This window comes from Hippocampus zosterae, chromosome 16 (genome assembly GCF_025434085.1).
Source record: "Hippocampus zosterae strain Florida chromosome 16, ASM2543408v3, whole genome shotgun sequence".
In the NCBI taxonomy this organism is placed as follows: domain Eukaryota; kingdom Metazoa; phylum Chordata; class Actinopteri; order Syngnathiformes; family Syngnathidae; genus Hippocampus; species Hippocampus zosterae.
The window spans coordinates 11,473,735-11,501,000 of NC_067466.1; the positions used below are offsets into that span (position 1 = coordinate 11,473,735).

General features: G+C 40.3%; 5 protein-coding genes and 2 long non-coding RNA genes across 11 annotated transcripts; 2 read left to right on the forward strand and 5 right to left on the reverse strand.

The window, feature by feature from the left end:
- Positions 1-23: 23 nt before the first annotated feature.
- On the reverse strand, positions 24-5,657 carry slc25a35 (solute carrier family 25 member 35). Of its 2 annotated transcripts, XM_052047008.1 has the most exons (6): positions 4,642-5,657; positions 4,361-4,426; positions 3,515-3,667; positions 2,478-2,612; positions 1,717-1,913; positions 24-56 (listed from the first exon to the last, which is right to left on the reverse strand). In XM_052047008.1, exons 1-5 carry the CDS (start codon positions 5,011-5,013, stop codon positions 1,743-1,745), a joined length of 897 nt encoding a protein of 298 aa, XP_051902968.1. In that variant the 5' UTR covers positions 5,014-5,657; the 3' UTR covers positions 24-56; positions 1,717-1,742. The 2 variants fall into 2 exon arrangements, with proteins under 2 accessions (XP_051902968.1, XP_051902969.1); XM_052047009.1 differs by lacking the exon at positions 24-56 and having other exon boundaries at positions 174-1,913; positions 4,642-5,656.
- A 53-nt stretch (positions 5,658-5,710) lies between these two features.
- On the reverse strand, positions 5,711-20,894 carry LOC127588691 (uncharacterized). Of its 2 annotated transcripts, XR_007959157.1 has the most exons (6): positions 20,754-20,894; positions 20,623-20,650; positions 19,880-19,969; positions 18,750-18,925; positions 8,585-8,759; positions 5,711-6,485 (listed from the first exon to the last, which is right to left on the reverse strand). It is a non-coding gene; the product is annotated as an uncharacterized LOC127588691 (long non-coding RNA). The 2 variants fall into 2 exon arrangements; XR_007959158.1 differs by lacking the exon at positions 5,711-6,485 and having other exon boundaries at positions 8,638-8,759; positions 18,777-18,925.
- grk1b (G protein-coupled receptor kinase 1 b) lies at positions 6,875-13,285 on the forward strand. Its single transcript, XM_052047498.1, has 8 exons — positions 6,875-7,029; positions 8,482-9,197; positions 9,676-9,803; positions 11,012-11,169; positions 11,468-11,551; positions 11,650-11,774; positions 11,881-12,082; positions 12,677-13,285. The coding sequence occupies exons 2-8, from the start codon at positions 8,499-8,501 to the stop codon at positions 12,958-12,960; spliced, it is 1,680 nt and encodes a 559-aa protein (XP_051903458.1). The 5' UTR covers positions 6,875-7,029; positions 8,482-8,498; the 3' UTR covers positions 12,961-13,285.
- LOC127588692 (uncharacterized) lies at positions 9,787-11,885 on the reverse strand. Its single transcript, XR_007959159.1, has 2 exons — positions 9,868-11,885; positions 9,787-9,829 (listed from the first exon to the last, which is right to left on the reverse strand). It is a non-coding gene; the product is annotated as an uncharacterized LOC127588692 (long non-coding RNA).
- On the forward strand, positions 15,876-20,756 carry cldn15b (claudin 15b). 2 transcript variants are annotated; one of them, XM_052047502.1, is made up of 5 exons: positions 15,876-16,310; positions 18,768-18,932; positions 19,559-19,640; positions 19,721-19,831; positions 19,901-20,756. In XM_052047502.1, exons 1-5 carry the CDS (start codon positions 16,094-16,096, stop codon positions 19,992-19,994), a joined length of 669 nt encoding a protein of 222 aa, XP_051903462.1. In that variant the 5' UTR covers positions 15,876-16,093; the 3' UTR covers positions 19,995-20,756. The 2 variants fall into 2 exon arrangements, with proteins under 2 accessions (XP_051903462.1, XP_051903461.1); XM_052047501.1 differs by lacking the exon at positions 15,876-16,310 and adding an exon at positions 17,318-17,918.
- Positions 20,895-21,332: 438 nt separating the features above from the next.
- On the reverse strand, positions 21,333-23,806 carry LOC127588687 (thialysine N-epsilon-acetyltransferase-like). Of its 2 annotated transcripts, XM_052047504.1 has the most exons (6): positions 23,170-23,803; positions 23,013-23,064; positions 22,695-22,778; positions 22,116-22,217; positions 21,679-21,719; positions 21,333-21,614 (listed from the first exon to the last, which is right to left on the reverse strand). In XM_052047504.1, exons 1-6 carry the CDS (start codon positions 23,230-23,232, stop codon positions 21,435-21,437), a joined length of 522 nt encoding a protein of 173 aa, XP_051903464.1. In that variant the 5' UTR covers positions 23,233-23,803; the 3' UTR covers positions 21,333-21,434. The 2 variants fall into 2 exon arrangements, with proteins under 2 accessions (XP_051903464.1, XP_051903465.1); XM_052047505.1 differs by lacking the exon at positions 21,679-21,719 and having other exon boundaries at positions 23,170-23,806.
- A 323-nt stretch (positions 23,807-24,129) lies between these two features.
- Positions 24,130-26,898, reverse strand: LOC127588689 (diamine acetyltransferase 1-like). Its single transcript, XM_052047507.1, has 6 exons — positions 26,759-26,898; positions 26,592-26,643; positions 25,253-25,336; positions 24,790-24,891; positions 24,469-24,509; positions 24,130-24,374 (listed from the first exon to the last, which is right to left on the reverse strand). Exons 1-6 carry the CDS (start codon positions 26,819-26,821, stop codon positions 24,201-24,203), a joined length of 516 nt encoding a protein of 171 aa, XP_051903467.1. The 5' UTR covers positions 26,822-26,898; the 3' UTR covers positions 24,130-24,200.
- Positions 26,899-27,266: the final 368 nt, after the last annotated feature.

The window sequence follows — 27,266 nt, forward strand, 5'->3', positions numbered from 1 at the left end:
ACAAAAGAAATTCACAGTCCAAAGATGATTGATGATTTATTGGCATTTCTTGTCCCCTGTACACAAACAGTAGTTGCCCAAATCAAGACAGTAGTTTGCATCACATTCATTGGACATGTTACCGCATGGTAACAGGCAATTAAAACAGGCCAAAGACAATTCTTGTAAAAGCACGACACTAGTCATATTGAGCACACCGTTCAAGCACGCATGTCGGCAAAATCATTTCCAATGCATCGCTGGCATATTCAAATACTTTATAAATAGGTTGATCAGGTTAAATCAGTATCGCTAATAATTATTGTACCGTTGTATTTTGAAACAAGGATATATATATATATACAGTACATATATTGTTTTTTGGTAATCAAAGCTGATCTATGGTCGCTTCTGTCACTATCACTAAATATTGGTAAATTACATACAATCTATTTTACATCATCCAAATCTACATTGACACAAAATCAACTTTACATCTGATTTGATCTAAAACAAATGTATTCAGGTGACGAAGCAATTGCATGGCATACTTTGCTTATCATTTCATTTTTCAGTGACGTCTGGAAGGGTGTATTTTTACCAACCTGTGCGAATTCTACTGACTCATGGGCACATTTCATGAGTTCCCAAACAAAAAGTTCCACAACACACACACGCACACGCACACACACGCACACACACACAGTACTATTGATATATCAAAATACTGACTGGTATTAGATAGGTATACAGTAGAAAATCTAAAATCCAAATCGGCCAAAGCCGTTGCTGTGATGACATTCGTCGCATATTTTCCAGTAAAAATAAAAAACTTTTTTTGATACTTTGATGATCAAGCAGTTTATGATCGCACTTTGTCCATACAATATCGGGGGATTTTATAAATATAAAACCTCTGAAGATTCAAAAAGAAACAATTTGTATGCATATTTTGACAAAGCATTTAATAAAATATGGTGCTCTTTTAAATGAGGTTGAGCAGCAAATACGCATGTAACTAAACAACTCAAAATTGACCTTCAGGTTTAATGATGAGGTACTTATTGCTTGTATGACCGAGGTGAGCTCATGTATCCGAAAACACTGTGCACATTCGACAATAGGCACCTAAGAATGGAAATGTATGAGAAGACATTTTTCACCCCTCCAAGAAATTCTGTTTAAGGCGATTTTAATAGATTATCCGTGGAGACGAACTAATCACCACTTTCAAATGGTTGATATTAAGAAAAAATTGTGGAGTGTTTTTTTGTTAATGGTCATTATTTGGACCACTGAAATGATAAAAAAATAAATAAATGAACAAAAATGGATGTCTATCAATTAATGTAATAAAAGCTCATTGATTAGCCTCGGCACTGGACAGTGGCATGGCTTGAACGAGCAGGACTCTCTCGGGCAGATTTTGAATAGGCCTCGAGAGGTTGGCATGGAATGATGTGACGTTGGAGGTAGCACGGCAATAATATTGCCATCCACTGAATTTTAACAGTCAAGAGCCCACATTTGATACGGTGAGGTTTAGAGCATTGTACATGTGGTGTGCAACATTTTTTTTTACTTCCCTTTCCTCTTTTTCGCTATTGCGTTAATATTACCCCCGGCTCCTTTGTTATGAGAAAAGCAAAAGAGCACCTGGTTTTTGTTTAACCTCAGAACATCAACTCATTTAATGACAATTCCTTGGAACCGGTAGCTCGTCGCTTAATGACTCACCATTTTCAACTTCTTAGTCTCCTGTGTTATCTGAACGGCTGGTACAATTTGCGTAGCTCTTCCCAAAAGAACAAAGAAAGAATGGTGTGAGGACCAATCCGGAAATAAGAGGCTCCCAAACCTTTGTAGAGTCCCGTTATCCCCTCCTTTTTCAGTGTCTTTGTAAAGCAGTCAGTGAACCCTTTATAGAGCAGCCCCTGAAAGGACAAAAAGGAATATTTAGCTCTGAAAAAGACAAGACTGGGACATTTCCTTCCACTAGGTGTCACTTCAGAAGTAAGTTTGACCAAAAACTGTCATGGGCCTGAGCCAGAAGTGGGGTTGGGGGTGGGGAGGGGCAAAACAAAAACACACAGAGCAATGAAAAGACGGGGGCTGCACTAACATTCAATTTTGATGTCAAGTTGGGGGCCACAAAATATTATTGCGGATATACGACTTGATTTATGTATTTCTCAACCTATCTCCTTGACACTTTGTTTTGTCTGCTACTTGCTAATGCTACTTCTCTCACTGGTTGACAAGTTACAAAATATCAGATGATGTAGATGATTTTAGAAGCATATGAAGTGCCCATTCCATGATTTAAAAAAAAAATCCAGAAATCTGGCATCGATTCAGCCACAGTTAAGACCGTCCCCTATAAGCTCCGGCGCTTTGCCAACACTGCTGTTTACATAGGAAGGCAACCAACACACAAACACAAGCTCCTAGTCTGTGATGAATGCATTCGGTTTGTCCCTTCGCGTACTCAAGCTCACCTTGCCCTGATGATCCACGGGCTGATTGTAGAGTCTCGTGCTCACCACGTCGAAAGGCGTCATCGCCAGCACCACTACCACGCTGCTGATCATGCCAGCGCTCAAGCCCACCAACCAGCTCTCCCTTGGAAATACCTTAGGAGGAAAACAAACCAAAATTTTTTTTTTTAAAGCGCTATCTGAAGAGCGCTGGAGAAACGGTTAAAATGCTACTGGAAGTTGGGTTTCTGGCACAATAGCGATAATAAAACAAAAACCGGCCGTAAGAGAGAAGCTGAGCTGCACGTGGCTTAGAGTGCAAGGCTGGGTCTCTTACATAGCGGTAATATGACCTGTGTGGGAGAACCCCAATAATCGCCCCATTTTTCAGCCTCGTTTCAAACACAACTTAAAGAAAAAATGTGACAGGTTTTCATAAAAGGATCAAGCTCACCTGCCTTGAGTTTGACATTGCTATGCAACCCATTAATGTAATTATCTACTGTAGTTCTATTGTTAGTATCTATGCTGGCTCACCCCCATATACAGACATGATTTGTGCTCTTAAAAAAACAAAAAAAACAAATGAACTCTGATTAATAGAGACAAAGAGTGTGTTTCGGTGAGGAGAAAACATATCTGACGAGTTAAACTAGCTCCATGAGAGGGGAAAAGGGGAACTGGTGTAACGACATTTATGGCGTCTTTGGTGCTTGTGTTTTGGGGCCTTTGTTATTTTAAAGCAGCAGTTAAATTTACACCCTGGAAACTTTGCGGTGGCAGTTATGTAAGCTCTGTTTTGAGCAGGGAGGGTGGCAGGGAACTGAAAGGTGTCATATTTCTGTTCTAGAAGGTTGTGCTACAATTGAACTGTCTATCGACTGACTGTAAATGATTTGTTATAGCCTATTGAGCACTGGGGAACCGACAGACTGCATTATGTCTTTAAAAATTGAATTGGCAAAATGCCTCTCAGAGTAGCTTTTACTTATGTATAAACACACGTGTTGCCTGTACAAGACATTCACACTTGGCAGAAAGCAATCACGTGTTCTAACCTGAAGATCAACCACCAGTTCTTTGGCAGAGGAGAAGGTGGACAGTTGAGACGCTGACCCCACGCTGACCCTCGGGATGGCAGCGCTCGAACCCCGCCACAGTCCTTTAATGCCATGTTCCTTATAAATGGCCGCCAGGGCATGAGACATTCCCTTTCGGAGGAAGAACAAAATAAACAAATAAAGAAAGAAAATGAAGACACATTCAGATATTCCGAATTGAGTTAATCCAGTAATTCCCGACTTTTATTGGGCCTAGGCACATATTTAGCATGACAAAAGTTTTACAGCACACCACCAACAGAACATGTCACAAAAAGACACAGAAATAAAGATTGGATACAGAAATAATGATGCATGGTGGACTAGCATTCAATTATGGTGTTTGTCGCTGACAGTGTTAGCTTAAAAAATTAATAAATAACAATATTTGTTCTGAGAAGTAATATTACTTGAGTTTGTTTGTACAAGCCCCAAGGAAGGTAACAGTTATTTGCTGAAACTTGAGGTAAACAAGACCTTTCCTTGCTTCCTGGCTATTAAATGTGGCAAATTAATGTGCTATGATTGATCATCTGGTGAACAATTTCCCTATTGCTAAATTTAATTTGCACAAAAACGAGTTCATCCATTTCTTTCATTTATGATAAATAATGACATTTGGTTACATGCAAAACAACTCAAAGTAAGGATTTCTGAACTACAACTAAGATCTGTCTCCGGTTGCCATCCATAGAACAGAATGAATGCATTGTGGTTCACTAAACGGGCTCCAATTTCACACAGAGAATGTACACTTGTAATTAAACTGAAGCAAGATTATCATTATTACAATATATGTGTTACCTGATGTTTGTATTGATGTCCCACAGCAATGGAAACAGTCGACTGACTCTGCAAATGAGTCTTGACCTGTCATTGAGACCTCAGATAAGAATACAGATAACCTCCACAATAGCAACAAAAAAAGGCTAAACTTAGATCGCCCGACATACAAAAAAAGTTTGAAATATATTTCAACGCCTACTTTATGATTGAAATCAAAATATGCCATGTGACGGAAAGCGAGTGGCCACTGCTTATTTGAACTGAAAGTGACAAAAACTCGTTCAAGACGGGCTACTGACCAAATACACTGGGCTGCCCATCACAGCTCCAACCACTCCGGCCATAGCTCCAGCTATGATGGTCTTGGGTGCACTGACTCTTCCATCCGTGTATATGTAGCCAGAGGACTCGATGATCGCGTACGAGCCGAGTCGGATGCCGTTCATAAAAAACTGATACCATAGTCCGGGCACGAGGCCTTTTTGTAAACCAGCCAGTCCGTCCACTTTCGCGATGGTATAAAAAGCGTGGAAGACATTACGGTAATAAATCTGATAGGTCCCCCTACTTTTAAGCTCTCCTTGCAGCTGCATACGAGTCTTGACCACTTCCAGTGGGTTCGTCACGAGACACGCCCCGCATGCCGCCACTCCACTCAGGAGAAAGTCCATGATCGGACACCCGCGTGGAACCTGACGAAGCTTGAGAAGATTCTTTAGTGAAGCCGGTTTCCCTTCATGTCATGTGGTAGCAGCCAGCTCTCCTCCCCTTCCACAGTAAAGGGAAACGTACCAAAATGTAAGCGCATGCGCACAGTCGGACGCACCCATCGCCATCACTCGGGAGCAAGATGGCTTCGCGGACGTCTAGTTAGATTGGAATTCTGACCTTAATCTTACGAAAGGTTGTGAAACATATTAAAAGAAAACCTTATTAGAAAGTTGAAAATCGAGTCGAATTAATCCACTGAAACGTCCATCCATTCCAATTAATAAAAATGTCTCCATCAACGTAACACCCGGCATGTCATCAATCCGCAGGTGTGACGCTTTTCCTACAGTTGGCCAATGAAAAGAGTCAGTGTACTATGTTTTCTGTAAGCGTAGTTGCTATTGGTCGACCTTCGGTTTGTTGCGAGGCCGTTAATAAAATATCAGTATATCTGATTTTGCTATTTATTGGACAAAGTTAGAGTAAAATTAGCATTTTTTTGTTATTCCTCAAACTACTGAAAACATAACTTCCAAGCGCTGTATACAAATACTGTATAGTCATTCAGAGCATTTATTTGCGGAAATTAAAAAAAGATGGTCAAAATACATATATAATACAATACAATACAATACAATACAATACATGCTGATGTCCAAAAGGTTTAACCTTGATTTCATCAACACAGAACAAAATCTCCCAAATGTGTGGCAAAATGCGTCATGATTAACTGAAACCAAAATTGAACTTTTGTCCTTAATTACAAAAATAGTTTGACGCATTTCCCATTTAACATGAGTTTGAATCTGATTGGTTAATTCACTACAAAAATCACATCCCCCGTTATAAAATGCGGACTTGTGCAATCACATGATTTCAGGTGTTTGTTTACTCTCTTTCTCGGAAATCTCTCCATATTCTGTAAGACACACTACTGAGTGGAAACAGTGTACAAATGATTTATTTTGGCCTCATCTTTTTATGTCACAAAAAATGGGCATTTGAACAAGGGTGTAGACGTCTTATATCCACTGTACGACTATATGGCAACATGCGTCAAGTTTCAGCACACCTTTGCATTTAATCTGTTGAAGATGATTTAAAGCTCAGCTGGTTGTGGAGACTTGGGAATTTGTCAACAGTGCTTGTGGCAGCATAATAGGATTCCCCCCCCCCCCCCCCTCCCGTCTTATTTAAAACAAAAGCACCGAAGAACTGCAACGCATCATACTGCTAGCCGGTGTATAGTGCCACGCTCGTGAAGCTAAATATTAAAACACGTGCCAGTCAATTCAGGTCTGCAAAATAAATTGTTTGTTGAAACAAATGAAATCCAACACATACTTCTATAAGATGCTGGAGAGGCGATGTTTTGTGGCTGGTCTGGTAACGTCTTGGGATCCACCCCGGGTGCTGTCCCTGTGAATCAAGCCTGCATAAACGGATAGAAATAGACAAAATCACTAAATTGGGTCGGTTTGATCTTTGTCACTGAGCAGGATTAGATTTGTATATGTGCTACTTCACTTTTAGGTCCTGTATCTTTCCACATGCAACACCAATATATAAACTCACTTGTAAATGTAGACCGCTATTAGGCACTTGCCATAAGTAAGAAAGACGTAATAAAAAGCTGCCTTGCCTTGAAGTGTTTGCTTTGGATGTTAGGGAATTTTGGACGTTTATTCAGTGACTCTGAAAAGGGAAGCCTGCATTCTACTAGGTACACTAATAGCTTCTGTCAAGTGGCCCCGCGTCTAATCCTGGCCACCAAATGAAGCACCCAGCTGGATTGTAGGTGCATAGTAAAGCTCCACCTGATGTGTCTTGGCTCCACTACACTGTGAGGGGATGAAGAGACGGTCTACGTGGTAGAGCTGCTCAAGACCACCTTTACTTGCTTTGGTTGATGGAGGAACAAGGAGCAACCCAAACAAGAAATTGGTCAGCGGGTGCCTCTGCAGCAAAAAGTTAAGGTGAGTGCTACTCACCATTAATATAGATGTGATTTTTAAAAAATAATTATGTATCATACAATCATGACAGGTTTTTAAATGAAACATTAAAACTTGTAGGGCATTATTAATAAAGTGACAATTTAGATGAGCAAGTATGAAGAGGCACTGTCAGGGATTTGAATGCAAAAGTTCACTTTAGCTCTTAAGACAGGAAATTGAATATCAGATTTATTCGGCGCCTCTCAAACACGGGGTATTGAGAATCATCATCACTTTATCGCAGGAGCAAAAGAAAAGGACGGCTGGATAATGCACATACAGCACAGTCTATACATATGTATTTTTTTTTTGTGTCATCCTAAAATACACAGACATTGATACGGACTGGATCATGGGATTAGATTTGTTTATAAAGCAAATCCAAGAATGTGGGTTAATTACCACGAGGCCAATCATCTGTAAATCGCAAGAATCAACGGTCAGTGTTAATTGGATCAAGCAGAAGAAAGGAGCCACTTGCACTATCACTTCACACAAGTGTTCCAGGTCAAGGCGTTTACATCCAGGAAGTCTTAATTAAACAATCCACTTTTCCTGTTCCATTCTGTTGCCGGTGTGGGAGATTTTTACCGAGATAGAACCGTGTTTCAACCATCAGTGCGTGCACAATCTGAGTTACATTACATGTACAGTATAAAACGATATTTTCTGGATGGTTCATATTTCAACAGCAGGGTGCAGCACAGTCACTGTCAAATGTTTCCTCTGCTCTCCACCTCATTCTAAAAAAGACACAGTTGGCAGAAGACAGAGTGCATGGCACACTCAGTGGCGGCAACATTTAGTACAGCTGCACAATTGAAAGGGACACTATGCGAGATATAAAAAATAGGCCATTACAAAAGTAATTTATTGATCAGTTTTCAATGGGAGTCTTCAGTCAACGATTACACTGGTCAACATTTTTTTTTATTGAACCGTTTTTGTAAATCCAAGATGCAAATAATTTTTTCTAGATTTTAAATTTTTTTCAGTTTTGTTTGATCGTATAAGAATTAAGCGTGACTGCACATCCACTATGATAAGTGGAAGTAGTGCTCAAAATTTTTAATCATTTCAGGCAAATTGATGCACTTCAATGCTTTAGTGTGACAAAAAAAGAAGAAAAAAAGTTAAGTGCTTCTCTGTAATATGTTGGTCAATATTTTTTGGTTTGTTTTCTTTAATTTTAGTACCGTTAAGTCATCGGCGATGGGCATGAGAAAATAATAAGCACTGAATTAGGCACATAAAGCCATCTCTGATCAAAATTAGTTGTTGACATATAACATAGTTGTTATACAGTTCCGCACGACTGTGTGACGAGAGCTTGATTGTAGGTTGAACCAAACTGCATCTAAATTTTGACAGTGATACACGCGCGTACACTGTAAATTGGGTTGGCTCCTTCGTCCTTGGTATATGTTGCAGACAAAAGCTGAGTGAACATGGACATCGGAGGTTTGGAGACAGTGGTGGCCAACTCGGCCTACGTGTCAGCAAGAGGAAGCGTGGATGGCGCGGCGGCGTCTACCCTGCGAGACAAAAAGATGCGGGCCAGGCTGAAACTCCCACACATCCGGGATTGCCAACACATGAAAGCGTCCGTGGGCAAAACCTTCGATAGCATGTGCGTCAACGAGCCCGTCGGCAAGCGGCTCTTCCAGCAGTTTCTGGAGAGTGACATCGCCCACAAGACTGCCGGAGAGCTGTGGAAGGACATTGAAGACTACCTCGTTTGCCAAGAAAAGGACCGAGTCCAGAAGGCTCAAAAGATGGTCAATAAATACTACGAGTCGGCGTCAAAGAACTTCTGCAGTTTCCTGGAAGAGAAGGCTGTCACCCGAGTGAAGGAGGACTTCAAAAATGTCCAAGGTGACTTATTTAAAGAGAGCGAGAAACAACTCCTCAAACACCTGGAGACAAAGTCCATGGACGCCTTCAAGCAGAGCATGTACTTCCTGCGTTACGTTCAGTTCAAGTGGTTGGAGAGCCAGCCCGTCGACGAGGAGTGGTTCATGGACTTCAGGGTCCTTGGCAAGGGAGGTTTCGGAGAAGTGTACGCTTGTCAGGCTAAGGCCACGGGCAAAATGTATGCCAATAAAAAGCTGGATAAAAAGAGGCTGAAGAAACGCAAAGGCTATGAGGTAAAGCACCGACGCACACAATCAGCCAAGAGAAAGTTAGCAACAAAACAGGAAATAAAAAAGATCATTCGAAGGCTGGCCTGAGTGCAGAGGTTTAGTTTTTTGCTATGATGGCTAAGCGCAAAGAAGCTTGTGACTCTTTTAGAGAACCCGCAAAGAAGCTCAGCCGAGTGTGGTGCTTCTAAAACCATTGGAGGATTATGACACTTAAGATCGACACTGCCAAAAAAAAAAAAAAGTTGTACTTACTGTGATAGTCAGCTGGATATATGATTGTTCAAAACAGCGAAAATGTTATCTGTTAGCAAGAGAGTGATGAAAATGAATCACAAGGGAAGAAAAATCAGCGACGCGAATCGCTGTACTACGAATGGGCTTCTTTAAAAGTTGTCAAGGCAAACAATTCTTCGGATGTGCGGGGTAACAAATGCTCATTGGTCATTTCTCCGATTCTAATGGCCTCCTTCCCCATTTTTAGGGTGCGATTGTGGAGAAGCGCATTCTTGCCAAAGTCCACAGTCGCTTCATCGTGTCGCTGGCCTACGCCTTTCAGACCCAGACTGACCTCTGTTTAGTGATGACTATCATGAATGGCGGGGATCTCAGGTGCTTTATGCAAAAACTCACCACAGCTTTACACATACACATACACACACACACACACACACACACACACACACACACACACACACACACACGCCAAGAGAGAACATTAGATATCAACGGAGCAAGGCCCTTAAGGATGAAGTTGCTTACAATAAATAACTACATTTCCCATCATTACCCAGGAATGACCACACATTCCTTCTATACATAAAAATATATATTCTTGGCCCTAATGAAAAAATAAAATCAAAGTAAATTGTATTTGAAAGAAGAGTTAGATGTCAATGGAAACCTTGCATTAGACCTGGCAAATGAATTGACATGGGGAAAAACTTAAAACACTTTTTTTTTGTTGGAGTGTACTATACATGCGAACCCCAATGATTTACATGTCATGAGGTCAAGAGAAAACCATGGCACATATATTTTATTTTTTGGGTGGGGCTGGGGGCCCGACTGCTCATCACATTCGCCTCACAGTGCAGATGTGCAGAGTTCGATTCCAGCTCCAGTCTCGGGGAGTTTGCATGTTCTCTCCGTGCCTGCGTGGGTTTTCTCCGGGTACTTCGGTTTGCTCCGACATTCCAAAGACATGCATGGAAGGTTCATGGAGCACTCTAAACTGTCCCGAGGTGTGAGTGTGAGCGTGAATGGTTGTTCATCTATGTGTGCCCTGCGATTGGCTGGCAACCAGTCCAGGGTGTCCCCTGTCTACTGCCCCAAAACAGCTGGGATAGCCCCCAGTACGCCTGTGACCCTCAAAAATGGATGGATGGATGGATGGATGGATGGATGGATGGATAATTTGGGGATATGGGGATTTCTGACCTGTGCAACAGCACATACTGCACAATCAGAAATTGCCACTGAACCGTGCATGTTTGGGAATATCGGAATAAGCCTTAGCACCCAGAGAAAACCAATCCAAGCTAAGGGGAAACTTGTAAGGGTAAATTGTACTGTACTAGTGATGAACTCGGAAGCAGACACACTAACCACTAGCTCACAGCGCTGCCCCTAATGCACTCCCATGTCTGCTAATTAGTTCAAGTATAGATAAACCTTCAAGCAAACATTCTCACTAGGCCGTCAGGTGCGTCACACTTTAAGTCAGACAGTAAGAAGTACTTAAGAGGCTAAAGATGTCTTTAGACCAATATTGATACAGTTGAATCCAAAGCTGCATAATGTTCTCCATCCTGCATCAGGTTTCATATGTACAACGTGGACGAAAAAAATCCCGGTTTCAACGAGAAGAGAGCTTCTTTCTACACAGCACAGATCATCTGCGGCCTGGAGCACCTTCATCAGCACCGGATCATCTACAGAGACCTGAAGCCAGAGAATGTCCTGCTGGATGATGCAGGTTAGATCTGAGGAGCAAAAAATTTTTGGTGCTTCTGCATGGAGCACAAATAACCAATGCACTGGTGGTAGGCTATAATAAATGAACTCATGTTGATTCGGTGCATTCTCTGAACGGCTTATTTTGTTTTGCAGTACATATATTGTATACTTGATCTTCAATTTGGTAAAAAGTGAACCGATCCCAAACTTTGGTGCCTTCTTTGTCTTCTATTTATTCTTTCTTCCTGGCTGGGGGCCTTTGCAGCAGCGTTGATTTATTCAACAGCATTAATGTAATTACGTGACTTGTCACTCAGGACACGTCCGCCTCTCAGATCTGGGCCTGGCTGTTGAACTTCCTCCAGGAAAAGACAAAACTACTGGCTATGCGGGAACTCCCGGTAAGTGGAATAACTTAGCAAGTCAGGGGAAAAAAAATATCTTTCTCCAACTATAGTTACTTCTGTGTGAATATTCACTTTATAATATGCTTTAAAAGGTTTCATGGCTCCTGAGCTGCTCCAGAAAAAGGAATACGACTACACAGTGGATTATTTCACTCTGGGAGTGACTCTGTTTGAGATGATCGCAGCCAAAGGACCCTTCAGAATACGAGGAGAGAAGGTTGAGGGCACGGGAAAGAGATGCACTAGGCGTCTTTTACATGAATACGTTTCCAAATTTGCTAATTGAAGGTTGTTTTTGGTTTTTTTTTTGGTTTTTTTTGCAGGTGGAGAATGACGAAGTGGCCCGCAGAATTTTGAACGATCCGGTTCCGTACACGCCCAACTTTAGCAAGGACTGCAAAGCAATCTGTGAAGGGTTGATGGAAAAGGATCCGGGGAAACGCCTTGGCTTCAAAAACAACGAGTGCGCTGATCTCAAGCGTCAACCGTTCTTCAAGGAGATTAACTGGGGTCGTCTTGAGGCTGGTGACTACTTCCGCAAATTTATCAACGCGCTAAAGTATACTTAAAGTCGGCACATGTTCACTTTATCTACGGAGATAAATCAGTTGCCTGACTACAGTGGACAGCTTATCGTGTTTTCAGGTTAGAGGGTGCATGAAAGGGTTATCACTTATTTGATTGCAACTTTGCAAATCTTGCACCCATTAAACTCGTGAAGTTTTTGGACAGCTTGATGTTTTGCTTCAGGATGCTTAAACTGCTCACAATTGTGTTGACCATCAAGGGCAGGATGGCGGCCACACACCAGAGTCTCAACCCAGCTCACATCCAAAACGGCAGCTTCGGGAGGCTATTCTGATATCCCGCAAATACATTTTGGACGAGTGCATTTTAACCAAAACTTGAGTGTAAAAGGTCTTTTGACGCAAGCTAGTGTTTCCTAACCTTTGTATATCACAGAACACCACTAACCAGCTGCCATGTTTAATTGCTCTGTCCATCACAATAGGTTGCTGAACTAGATAGATGAACATAGATATATTTTTCATGACTAAAGATATATTTTTTTAATAGACAAGGAATCTGTTTTTTTTTTTTTTGCTCATTTTTACCAAGGTATGCTGCCTCCACCATTTGTTCCTGATCCCAGAATGGTCTACGCCAAAGATATCGACGACGTGGGAGCCTTTAGCACCATCAAAGGTGTGGTCATGGATAACAAGGATACAGAGTTCTTCGCTGACTTCGCTTCGGGCAACGTTCCAATCCCCTGGCAGGAGGAGATGATAGAGACGGGCGTTTTTGGAGAGTTGAACATCTGGCCTGAGAACGGAAAGCTGCCTAATGACCTTGACCCAAACTACGTGGAAGCCAAAGGTGGAGGGTGTGTGATTCTTTAAAGTAGAATGTTCTCCCCCCACCCCCCACCATTGTAATGGCTGGCATTAAAGTGTGGAGGTGCACAATAACATGTCGAGGAAATAGATCATTGTAGTATTATAGTACGGTACTCTCTGAAACTGTATATAATGGTCACATTAATTTAACATTGTTAAAAAAACCGTAGTGCTCATAAACTTGTAATTATGTATTTTAGTGTAATATAAGTTCCATGTGTGGACTGTGTTAGCTTTATAAGCAGTATGTATTCTGGTCTAATGTGTTACAACTAATGTAATGGTGATCGCCAGAAACACAATGAATTAAAATCTTGCTAAGCATAAATATGCCTTCCTCTACACTGTTCAGATGACGAGTCTAACATATGAAGGATTACAAATCAGTATGTGCGTACTATTAAATATTTAGCACCTTTAGCACACACACACACACACACACACACACACACAAGGACACGTGTTACATGGAAATCAAATCCAGCCCTACATTCAAGTATTCCTTTTACTTTCAATTTGTTCAGTCAGATATCTTCTATCATGACCTATTTTGGACACCAGATTTATCCGCTACGTTATTTCAACCAAGTAAATGTCTCATTTGTGGTCTTCGAATCACATTTATGCACGCCTCACGGAGGCATAAAAAGCTGCCGTCATAGCGATGAATCACAATGATTTATTACGCCTTGTATTGAAGCTGTGACCTCACCGAAACTCTTGTTATATACTCAAATAATGACTGTTCCAAGGCATACACACTATTTAAATATCACTTGGCTGTGAGTGATGAGAGGGAAGAAATTTCATCTGTGCTGTACAGAATACAGCACATTTGACAATAAAGTTGCATTCAATTGAATTCAACTCAAAGTTCGTCTTTTGCATACTCGAGACTCAGAACAGTAGAGCTCGGACTGGCACCTCAAATTTCCCATGTTCCAGTTGAATGAGAGACTTCCACTTCTAACGATGGAAAAAGTTTTTCTTTTTACTTTAAAATGGCTTACCTTAAGTGGAGTCCCACATTGCATTGTGGCAAAAGGTTTCTACCCGACTTTTGTTGCTGTAAATAGTAAATCCTTGTGGCGGAAGCTTTATGCTAAACTAATAATGTGTCACACATTAGTTGCCATAACTGCCATTAGTTCTTCCATTTCTGCTTCTACTTTCTTTTGGCGGTTGGCAAATACACATTAATGCATGCGGCATTAGTAAAGGCAGTCATGGCAACTAATGTGTGACATCTCACTATTTTAGCATGCGCCACAAAAAGGATTTACTGTTTACAGCAGCAAAATTTTAAACCAAAAAGAATAAATATTTCGATAGTTAGAAATTGAAGTTTTGAACCCAACCTGAATTTATTCGCTGCCATCATCACGATGAGGGAACATGGATTTTTGGTGCCATTCCAAGCTTAGACTTTAATATATATAAGAAGTCGCATGACCAGCCAAACAAATGCGTGACTTGTAGTCGACAGGGCAGGGATCTGGGAAACAGAGGGAAATTTAAAAAATAATAATAAATGAATTTGTGATACGCAAGGGGTCCAATCTAGTGCCGTGTGGTTCTAAACCACTGTGACCATAATAAGAAAGGTTGAATTTTTGACATTGCTCTTTCATTAGATTTCTTTGGACTTCGAATGTGTTAAACTGAAGCCGGCAAATGTGAATCTTAGTTATTGCATATTTCAGGTGCTAATGACACCACCTTTAGTCATTGCCTGTATCTGAAACTCCCCCCAAAAAGCCCTTCAGGTTTGTTTCAAGGCCACTTTCCCTTTAAGCAGAAAGGGTCAATGCGGACACATGTGAACACGCATTTCGGACGATGAAGGGAAGGGCAAGGAAATAAAATATTAACAGAAAAAGGATTATGATTTAAAGGGCTGAATGTCTGTCTGCTCAATATTGTAGGTATATGACAGAACTTTGAACTTTCCTGCTGATTACTTGACAACAGTAGAAAATTTACTTTTGATAAGATACAGACTAAAACCATTAAGGCCTTACAGTTATTTTGCATCACAGAAAATATTGGATGTGACACCCCAAAACATCCTCTGTATACTATCTGCTTCTTTCTGCACAACTCTCCTGATTTGTTATGAATAACAATTAAATTTAATACTTTTTTTTTGGTAAAGTGATATTGGCCAGTTTCTTTTAATGGACAGCACTATACTATGTCAACAAACTATTTGAAAAGAACAGACATCATTTTTAAATCTATACGCTCCAGTAGAGAAAAAAAAGATATTTAACCTGGCCAACAATTTCAATGAATCTTTTGTGTTTTCTACTTGTTAATGCTTAACCTGTGCTAAAATAGGCACATTTGCCTCCTATAAATCACCGAGCAAGCTCTTTACCAAGGTTTCAATGTATGCTCAGGCCTCTATTGAGTGCACTTAATTTATCAGTATTTGCTCATCGACCTTAAAATAACCTCTTGAAAATCTCCAGCTACCAATTTCTCAAAAAGGGAGACAAGATCACGTTCACGATGACATTCCAACTCAATTCACCGACAATATTTCCCCAAATCCTCACATCTCACTTGGGGTGACTTCATTTATCTTGCACGACAGGCAACGTTTTGTTCAAATATTTCCTAAAGTCAGATGAAACTACCCTCAAAGAATTTCTGAATTATGTTTCATGTAAATGTCTGGATATAACAAAGTGGTTCCAATGGCAAATCTCGAAAAGACTGCAAATGTAAACAGTGCCCCCCCCCCGCCCTGGCAACAAAAAAAAAAAAAATCACAGTACATTTTACAAGTATTTGCATAACATAGGCAGCGTAATATATTTTACAAGCTGTTACCTCTGCCTAGATCAAAAGGAACTGTTGTGGGAGTTCCTTGTACGCTTACATTTCGATGGTAACTTGCCAGGCACGTGAAATGTAATCAATTTTGGGCGGGAATAGCAGACATATCAGTCAACAAATCAATGTTCAAATTAGTCCTCGGTTTGTTTGAGTGCATGAGAAGAAAAAAAGAAAAAAAAACCTGCATGCACTCTTTAATGTACATCAGATGCAGAAGTTGCCGTTAGAGCTCCTTAGGGAGGCGATATCTTGGTTGATTTGAGAGAGACTTAGAGAGAGCATTCTTTCCAAAATGTGGGACATTCTTGAAATTTTAGCACTTTCTCTTGGTTTCCTAGGCTGGATCATGGTTTCTGTATCATTGCAAGACCAGTATTGGAAAGAATCCAGCAATGATGGCAGCGTCATTACAACCTCCACAATATATGAGAACTTGTGGATGTCTTGCGCTAGTGATTCGACTGGGATCTATAACTGCAGAGACTTTCCATCCCTTTTGGCCCTACCGGGTAAGTCAAACTCTCTTAACAATTTAATCTGGTGTTAAAATTATGGTTGAGTGCTCACAGCCTTCGACTCTCGCACGTAAAAGTATTGAAGTGCTGATGATTCAGCTGCATGTTATAGCTGACTGTGCACTTTCTTTCTTTTTAATCATTGGGAGTGCTGGTTGATATTTCTAATGAGGGAATGTTTTTTTTTAATATCTATATGATGAGGCTAACTTGTATAAAGACAAGACTATGAATGTTGTAATTTTGAAAAAATAACTTATTTTCATTTCGTACACAGCATTTGGTTAAGTTCATTTTTCTTCCAAAATTAATTGAAGAGGATTTAGGTTTTAAAATATTTGTCACGGCACAGGGGTTATTATTTTTGAATGTACAGTATTTAAAAAATTTATGTTCCCCCGGCCCCGACATTATCGTACTGTACTTACTTTCAAATGAAACAAACTGCTGTAATGCGCATTTGGTCCTCAACATTTTATATATATTTTAAATTGTACTCCAAAGAGCTCTTTTTCCCCCCACTCTTGTCAAAATCAATCAAAACCATTTGATTTATTATGAGGGGGGGGGGGGCATTAAAAAAAAATCTGTTAATCAATTTTTGTGAAATTTCCGTATGGAGTATACGACTATGCGTTCATAAGCAAAATGTATTGAAACCGTTTTTAACCACCTTTTGGATTCTTTTGACCAAGACAGTGATATTATTGCAATCCTCCCGTAGAAAAATCATGCCAGTTTATCATCAAATTTCACAAATGAAATCTCATGTCATTTCAAATCCATAAATACACAATTTCCAAATCTTGAAAATGTCTGCAGGACGTTAGTAAAAACTGGAGGCATGAAAAATGCCTGCTGACAGACAAGTCTTTTTTTTTTTTAAATCAGTGGGTGGGCGCATGTGTCGCTTTTGCCCTCACCCCCTCGCGACCAACGACGGAAGGACCATCGTCCTTCAGCAGAGCCCAACTGGGACTCAGATCCCATCAGGACTGACTGGGAATTATTGACAGTGTTCAAAGCGACTGTCAGAAGGTGACAAATAGCTCTGAGTCTATAGACGTTAGTCAGCAGGTGTCGAGGTTCAACCTCACTTCCCTTAAGTTGGGTAAACACGTGGACTTTTGAAAAAGCTTCGGGAGATGTGAGAATAATAGAGGAAATCAGAAGTGGGCTGTTTGGGGATTAATCATTAATTTGGAGGTTTCTCGAGCATCCTCGCTCTAGGGTTGCTGGGAAATCGGCTAAGCACACTGAGAACGCTGGGCTAAAGAAAAACAACAGGTTTCTTCTTGAAGATAGTTTAGCCAGGCGACATTTGTCAGAGGTCTGTCGGGGAAAGCTCGGAAAAGACAGGCTGGATCACGCGCAATCGTGGAGTTATGAATCCCGTCGTGGAAGCGTTTGCCTTCTTCCTGGGCTTCCTGGGATGGCTGATGGTCGGGATCGCCCTTCCCAATCGGTACTGGAGAGTGTCAACAGTGGACGGTAACGTTATCACCACGTCCACCATCTATGAGAATCTCTGGATGTCCTGCGCCACCGACTCGACGGGAGTTCACAACTGCCGCGATTTTCCGTCGTTGCTCGCACTAAGCGGTATGTGCTCGAAACTCTGAACGATAAAAAGAGCATTGAATTGAACTTTTCAGTGGTGATGATGCGATTTCTCGAGTTGTTTGTCAGCGCTGACCACAGCATCATCTGTGCGTCTCTGAGTACAATCCCATCTCTCTACGGGTGGAGTTCTTTGGTAAACAGCAGGTAATATAAGACGGGCAGTATAAAAATACAATGAGATGAAAGGAGATAAACGAGAATAACCCCAGTAAAACAAAAAAACCCATAATGCAACTCTGAATAGTTTGTTCATGGCCTCATAACCGCCAGATGCGACAACCACGTGCTGACAAGATAATGTCTTCATGTATGCTGATTGTGTGGTTTTAGTCAATGGATACTGCTCAATGGTTGGGGCAAGAAAAATAATACTTTTTTTTGGTTATTGTATTGTGGCTAATGTTTAGTGGTATTTCAGATTTGTTTTCAAACTTTCATGTTGGTATTAAGTTGGCCTGTTGGGGGCGGAATCTCCATTCACCAATGTTTTCCCCACATGCCTTTGCAAAGCATAGTCATTTATTTAAGATTTGTTTTAGGAATACTAAGACACGCTAGAAATCAAATATCTGTCAATCGGCTCACAACAATACAATATTTGTAATTCTCAAATGCCTAAACCTAAAGCCTATACTAGTCACAGTCCCAACGGTTCATACGGTATTTCGATGGAATCCGGGAAGTTCTGTGTAACCAAGCAGCAGTATATAGAAGTCCTGAAATTATTGAATTGTTGATCTTGGCACTTACTGAAAGGATTGCAACTGATGTTGCTGCGGTGATGTATGATGAATAAACACGTGATTGTACCTTTGTGTTTGTGCGCAGGGTACATACAAGCGTCTCGAGCATTGATGATCGCCGCCATCGTGTTCGGAACATTTGGGCTTGTGGGAACTCTGGTTGGAATGCAGTGCTCGAAAATCGGAGGTGAAAACTACGTTCTGAAGGGGAGAATTGCTGCAATCGGAGGGGTGTTCTTCTTACTACAGGGTAAGAACAAAGACGGGCGGATGAATAATTTCAATGGTACAACATGGAGTGGGTCTACATATGCCAAAAATGCCAGTTTGAAACAAAACATTAACACCTCCATTTCCTGAAGTCAGTCTTTGAAAAAAGTGTGAAACTACCAATAGAGATTTTTTAAAATGTCCCAATCAAAACAAACACATTTTCCTATTCCAAATAGGTCAAGTGGCTCTTGTGTAATCATGCTTGCTCAAAAACATACCTACAGGGGCTGACAACAGCGCCGGCCGGTTTCCATATCAAGCTCAACAAATTGTTTTGCGGTACAAGTCATATAGATTCAAATTCTTCCCGTAGCACAAAATAATCATTTAACTATGATTAACCCCAAACACCAGAAAAGCTAACATTTCAGGAATTCTAATCTGTGTATACAGGATACACCAGAAAAGCTAACATTTCAGGAACTCTAATCTGTGTATACAGGAGACAAGCTATCTGAAAAGCGGATGGCCAGTTCAAAGGGTTATCGGTACTCTAATTCACAAAAGTCTCTTCTTATCAAATGTCAGCGTTAAAATAGGCCAAGCTGTGTACAATACGAAAAGCAATGATGTGAGAGTGGTCATGTTGTGTGCTTTTTCTAGGTATGTGCACCATGATTGCTGTGTCTTGGTATGCAGCCAACATCACGCAGGAGTTCTTTGACCAGTTCTACCCAGGGACAAAGTGAGCATGCATATGCGATTGCTTTTGAAGGATAACATGACACAGATGGGATCATTTTGTTCAATGTCATTGTTACCCAGGTACGAGATCGGAGAAGGTTTGTACATCGGCTGGTCCTCGGCCGTACTTGCCCTGTGTGGAGGCGGTTGTCTGGTGTGCTCGTGCAGTTGTAAGGAGTCGGGTGAAAAAGTGTACGTATCAAACAATTTCTCTCAGTATAGCCAGATAGCATGTCTTACCACATCTTCTGACTCTTTTAGGCCTTATCCATACCAGCCGTCCTCCAGGGGACGTGTGCTGTCCACTACTTCCCAGTCTGCCCCCAGCAACTATGGAAGAAATGCATACGTGTGACACGTTACTGGGACAAAAGGAGAGTTGAACTCATTACAGAGCATTTTCAAGAGGAGGATATGATCAAATATTGAAATGTGCAATCAAATCTGAATCTGGGGGGGGTTTTTTGGTACTCGTTTTGAACTATAACTTGTAACGTTAATGCGCTGTGATGTTCATGCACCCTTTCCCATATGCTAAATAGGGCAGGACAGTAGTAGAGCAGTAAAGATAACAGTATCTTCAGAGCAATGACAACAGTGGGCAAATATGAATTGCTACTGTGCTTCGGGAACCTGCTGTGAAGTGAAAGCAAGTGATTTTTGCGAAACATGATTAAGGTCGTATTACCATTGATTAAATTTGTATTTATTAGGGTTTTTTTTTTTTTACAAAGTATAAAGTAGAAACGTGAGTTCATCAGCTGTTGCGTATAAACACACACGTTAGGAACATCGTGAATTTGATGTATTTAGGGAAAATAGTTATATTATGATATAGCTGTCATATGAGGGAGTAGACAATTTGGTTCCTGTAATTTTCATTGTTTTATATTAAAAAAAACAAGTAAAAAAAAGGTTGGTAGTGATTCTGACGAGGAACAGGGAACGTACAGTGAGTACATGCTAACAAGTGTGTGACTCACCTGAAGTTCTATTTGGTGATGATGCCACCTGTGGGAAAGACGTAAAATTACAACTGGGTACGTTTAACATTAAATAACTGTATTACAGTGAACAAGCAGCCTTGGACCATCTTATTAGATTTATTTCTTACCAACTACGAAAATCACAATGCTTCTGTTGTGGTTAATACACCAGTCCATAGAAGCTCTGTAGATGATATATTTAATGTAAAAACATCATTAGGCATTACTCTTCCAATTTACTGATCTATATTTTAAAATCCTAAAGCACCCCATTACTTCTTAATATATCAAATTTGTTATTTTGATACATAACTGTTGAGAAACACAATCCTAGCGGTCAAATGTTATGCTTAATTAATTTCTGACTTCTCAGAGAAGCCCAGTAAGCCAGATAAAATTTTCTTATAAAAACAAGCAAGTTAAATTAATTTGAAATGCCTTATTCTTCAAAATCGTAATGCATCAAGAACTCCCTGAAAATTACGATCAAAGCACTTCATTATACCATTTGTTTTCTCATTTCTATGAATGATAGTCACGTGAATGTTTTGTATGCACTGTATAAACGGTTACAATACAGACAAACTTGCTTAAAACTGAATTTGAAACAGAGAAAATGTATTCCAGAATTTAAAAAAAACATCAAACAAAAGTAAAAACAAATTATGAATTTCTGTAAAGTAGGAACGGTATCCGAGGAATGACAAAACTGTAGGAAAGGAACCATATGGTATGTTTTATTGAAAGGTATGAGCAGAAAATCCATCCATCCATCTTCGGCCACTTCCGGGGCCGTGTCGGAATCCCTTTTATTTCTTCTGTGCATCATTTCCCAAATTGTCGAGACTTTGTCCATCAAAACGTATTAAGTGCCAACCTTCCTTGATGGTGAGATCCTGAGCTCCTCGAGCAGCGTAGAAGTCTCGTGAAGGGGCGTTCCAGTCCAAAACGCTTAATTGCAAGCGAGCACAATGCTTCTCTTTGGCCACCTGCACAAACAGTATTTCACACTAAGCGAGCAGGTACAGCTATAGTAGTCTACACAAGTCTTACCTTCGCAACGGTGCTCAGTAAACCTTTTCCGATGCCAAATCCTAACAAAGACATCAATAAACTGATGAGGCTGAAAATATGTTCGCTTCAAATTAGATAAGGTACTGTTGAATGTTTAGGGCATGTTTATGTCATAAAGAGCAGCTTTGTATTAAACGGGAGCTTGTCAAAATAACCACACCTTTCATCTGATAGGCCAACACCAGCATAATTATGAAGTGGGGAAAATGGTTTTCATGTATTGCAAAACAAATCTTAAAAATCTGTTATAAAGCAAAAAAAATATCCAGTAAAGCACCTTGAATGCCACAGTCTGGCTCAGTGTGAATAATTAGCTCAATGGATACATTCCACCTTGAAGGACACAAATAGATTACTACTCCATTTCTGACAGTGTGCTGAATATTCATTAACACCACTATGAAACCGCATCTTACCTCGGAATTCAGGCATCACATACAAATCCTCCAAATGCATCGATCGTCCCTTCCATGTGCTGTATGTGTAAAAGTAAAGGCCGTACCCAACAGTGGTGAATCCTAATGGCACATGAAGAGACAGACTGCTATCGTCAGAACAGTAAGACAGAAAATAGTACTGCACTTACAATTGCAAGACTGGGAGTGACATCCAAAAATAATTGCACTTGTCACTGTAATTGTTGACAGCACAAAAAAATACATTAGGAATATTTTTATTTAATTCATATTCACGTGTAAACTCCACACAGGAAGGCCTGAGATTAGGTTCAAACACCTCATGACTGTGAGGCAGACCAACTACTTACTAGTAAGTCATCAAGTGTTTAAAAAAGTGTGATTGTTACATCTTGGATAATATTTTTAAAACGGTCGACAATTCCGAGCAAACATAGCAGGATTTTATGAGTTTCAAGACATAGCACAGCCACAGTTACACAATTAATAAAAAGATAAACGGATTAAAATGAATCCAATGCTTCATTCAAATAGTACTATAATTTGGAACTGACATGAACTAACATACAAGCATTTTACCTTGTTTAGATTTGTTCTCCTTTGGTACCTCTGCGACAAGACATTCAAATAAAGGATTTGGGCAGAAACCATCACGCTCCAATTCTAAATGGGGGAAAAAAAGCAAACCTCACATGGTGGGTCTATCGAGACGATGCATGGTTAGTGGATGAATAGCAATGACAATTTTAAAACCGGCTACACACATACCAGGTCCAGTCTAGGGGCACTTGCCCTAACTTAACACCTCAACAATATCAACACTTAAAACTTTTTTTAACATTACTTATTTAACAATGATTATATTGAAATAATTTATTGACGTGAAACCATTTTTACCCTCGGATGATATCTTCACTTGATCAGTCATCTTTTCAAACAGTGCCAGTTCCTGAAAAACAAGCCCTTGCAGCATTAGCACCTGCTAATTTATTTTGTTTGCTTCTCATTAAAACGTCAAGTCAGACCTCATCAGCGGTGAACGTGAAACACTCACCATTATCATTCTTGATATGTCTTTGCAGTCCACTTTAGTCGCAGCACGTATTGTGAAGTTCATGTTTGCCACAGTAGAATAAAACTGGAGTCACGTTAAGTGAAGTTCGCGCATTCAGCTCTGAACTGCTCGTGCTCACTTCATTAATAGTCTTTCCTAACTTCCGTGTTAAAAGAAGACACCGCAATTGTGCATCCGTGCTAATGGTATCCCTTCAAAATAAAAGATATAGCAGCGACTTTTTTTAAATCGAGGTATTCTGATGACGTTAGACAAAATAATCGTTTACATTTGACGGACGAATATATATTTGTGCGCGCGCGCGCGCGTGTGTGTGTGTGTGTTACTTGCCATTATCAATCTCAATACTGTATGTTTTTGCAGTCTACTTTGGTAGCGGCGCGTATGTTAACCTCCATGTTTGCAACGCGCATCTAATCAAATGGTCACTTCTGGCTGCGCATGACCCACTTATGATTCATATCTGTGCTATATTTTTTCAAACACATATTTCCGTAGGGCGGTCCGGTAGGCCAGTGGTTAGCACGTCGGCTTCACAGTGCAGAGGTACTGGGTTCGATTCCAGCTCCAGCCTCCCTGTGTGGAATTTGCATGTTCTCCCCGGGCTTGCGTGGGTTTTCTTCCCACTTTCCAAAAACATGCATGGCAAGCTGATTGAACACTCTAAATTGTCCCTAGCTGTGAGTGTGGGTGTGCATGGTTGTTCGTCTCTGTGTGCCGTGCAATTGGCTGGCATCCGATTCAGGGTGTCCCCCGCCAACTGCCCAAAGAACGCTGGGATAGGCTCCAGCACCCCCTGTGACCCTAGTGAGGATGAAGTGGTTCGGAAGATGAATGAATGAAAAATGAATAAAAATAAGATGGCGACCTTTAGCATAAATTTTGAGAAATTAAACCCTCAAACCACTTTTGCCAATGCAACAAATGTCTCTTGGACTACAATATTTCAACTTTATTTATTTTATTTTCCCTTATATTTAGAAAAGGGGAAAATGGCATTCAATAATTGTTTACTTTTGACAAGAAATGAAATTGGTCAGGCTTTGTGTACTAAAACGCAGGTAATGCCAATCATCCCTGACAGCGATGTCCTCAGCTCCATGTGCAGCGTAGAAGGATCGTGAATTAATGTTTTGGCCTAACACACTCAACTCCAAATGCGCACATTGTTTTTCTGTCGCCACCTACACACACACACACACACACACACACACACGCACACAAGAGTAGTATTTAATAAGACCCGTTTTTTAAATGTAGATAAATGAAAATGGGTACCTTTGCAACTGTCCTCAGCAAATTCTTTCCAATGCCAAATCCTAAAAAAAAAAAAAATACTGTACATTCAGTAGTAGTTGCAGATCGAATAATAGCTCCCCAAACTTATGTCGTTTTCCTCCGGGTGCACCAGTGTCAAGTACACTAGCATATACAGTATTTTTTTTTTTTTTGTGACAATGGGGTGGCCGGAGAGTTTTGTAATGTATAATATATGCCATGTCTCAATAAATGTTGGTTAACACCGTCTTACAGAACACAAAAATATTCTGAGGATTGGTATTGACTTACTGAAGAATGATAGCACTCAACATGTTTTACCTCTGAATTCTGGCATCACGAAGAAATCCTCCAAATACACCGTGCGTCCCTTGAACGTACTATATGAGTAAAAGTAAAGTGCGAAACCAACTGCTTTGAATCCTGCAGGGACATGAAGAAATCATGACAAAATAAGGTAAGTTTCTTCTTTGCCTCCATCTAAAGGGAAGCCCCGCATTTGCAAATCCACACTTTTGCAATTTTTTTTTTTTTTGGGGGGGGGGGCTCTCTTATTTACTGAAAAACCTATTTGTTGTTTTTCTGCTTGGACAAAAGAAACAAGTGTAATACTTGGCCTCCATTTTGTGGCACCTGCATGCCAAGGAACTATGTTAACGTGGAATGAGGGTTTTCATTTAGAAAAAATGGTGCTTGCCATCTTGCACCAACAATTGGGGCGGTGGGTCCTATTGCATAGCAGGGATTCACTGTATCATGCAAGATCACCAGGAAAACATTTTACCTTCTTTAGATTTGTTCTCCTCAGGTACCTCTGCCATAAGGGTTTCACACCAGGGATTCGGGCCGAAAGCATCCCGCTCCAGGTCTACAGTGAAAAGTAGTGCTGCAGTAATTGCATTTATTACAAACTCAAAATAAGTATAGCTGCGTTGGAAACATACCCTTAACAGCCATTTAATTTGTGTCAACGTGTGCATAGTATCAGGCAAAACATTCAACAGGGGCATGTAAACTTTTTATTAGGGTGATTTGAGTGAGTTTGGTTGTCATTATGATTTAAGAAGGTGACACAGAGTTATAAAATAACAAATTGCTTCACTTAATCAATACCCCGAAATATGACAAAGGTTTTCCGATGATCATTCATATCACTGAAAAATAAAAAATAAAACGGTAAACATTCACTAATTCTGACAGGATATATAAACTTAGGAGTACAACTGTACACTCACTGAACACATCACAAGGCACACCGACCTAACCATTAGCATGAAAAACAAAAACGTTGGTTAATGTAATTCATTTATTCAAGAGGACAAACTTGAAAGATGACAAACTTGATTGCCAAGTGCAGGCATTACACAAGAACAATTAAAGGGGAAGTCAAGTCAAAAATTCTTGGCATGTATACGTCCCAGGCAACCCTACTCGTCTCAGCCTGTGTTTACATTTTCAATTGATCACTGATTTTTAGAACAGGCCAATGGAGTACTCCTTAGAGGCAAACCTGGTGTCCATAGCACCACTTTGGTGACCCCTATACAAACTGTACCTACATCCATGCATAGATTTTTTTTTTTTTTCATTTGTAAAGTCGGCTATTTGTGCCATTCCTCATGACTGGGGTTTAATGTTGACTCAAACATGAATAAAGCATCCATTCTACACCTAGTGAATTTGTTTTTGCAAAGGCTGCTGCTGAAAGATTCATACCTACAACGCCTTGTAGCACTTTGAGTGACAATTCCACCTTCATGCTGTCAATCAAAGCACATATAAACATTTGACAGAATGCTCCCATGAGTCGCATGTAGTACAGGAACACAGATCAGGTAGCGTCTAGAGACTGTATGACACTTCCTCGTTGATATGACTGTTGTGCGTGCATGTGTGCATTCACAATCACCTGGATAAAGTATGATGCCACCACACAATGTTCACATGCAAACGCAGTGAGATGCAGAGTTAAATAAACCATTGTATGGCACACATTGACATCAAATATTGGCGCCTTTTCATTGAACAATATTTGCTGATCTAATCGTACAGTCTGGCTTTATTCAAAATTGAAGTGTCAAGTGATTAGATAGGAAGAAAAAAAGAAAAAAAAAACCAAATACCTTCATATGTTATCATCATTTGGTCCAGCATTTTTTGATGGATGGCCAAATCCTAGAAATAGCAGCACATAAAAGTGGTGATAGTTTTTCCATACATTTGATGACACTGTACATATACAGTATGTATTTTGTTAGCTGCATATAGACCGTGAACCCATCAGACTCACCCTGATCATTCTCCATATGTCCTTACAGTCTGCTTTTGTTGCAAGTCGAATAGAAAAGTTCATGATTGCAGCAGCCAGCTCGTTTTCTGGATCAAATGCACCTGCCTGAAATGTTTTTATACTGTTACAGAAGGTTTTGCAGGAAAAGGACCTGCCCACAACAAGCCAGTGTAACCTTCAAAGTAAGAGGTACAGTAAATGTATTTTTTGCTTTTCTGCTTTCTTATTCCATTTCTCTCAACATGAACTCATCTGATTATAGTGGTCAACAAGGCATTTCTTTTGCTCATGTAACCACTGCTCACTGCAAAGCCCCGGTTTTTGTTAGTTCCTTCAGGCACAATAATAAATTTATTGTGAATGGGGTTTCTTTTAAAACTGTTATATATAGAAAAGGCAAGAATCTCGCCCTGATTGGAAACATATGATCCATTTTTGCAACATGTAGTTTCCATCCATTGTCCAACCAAGGCAAATATTTTACATGACAAAGAATCTCTCACAGCAC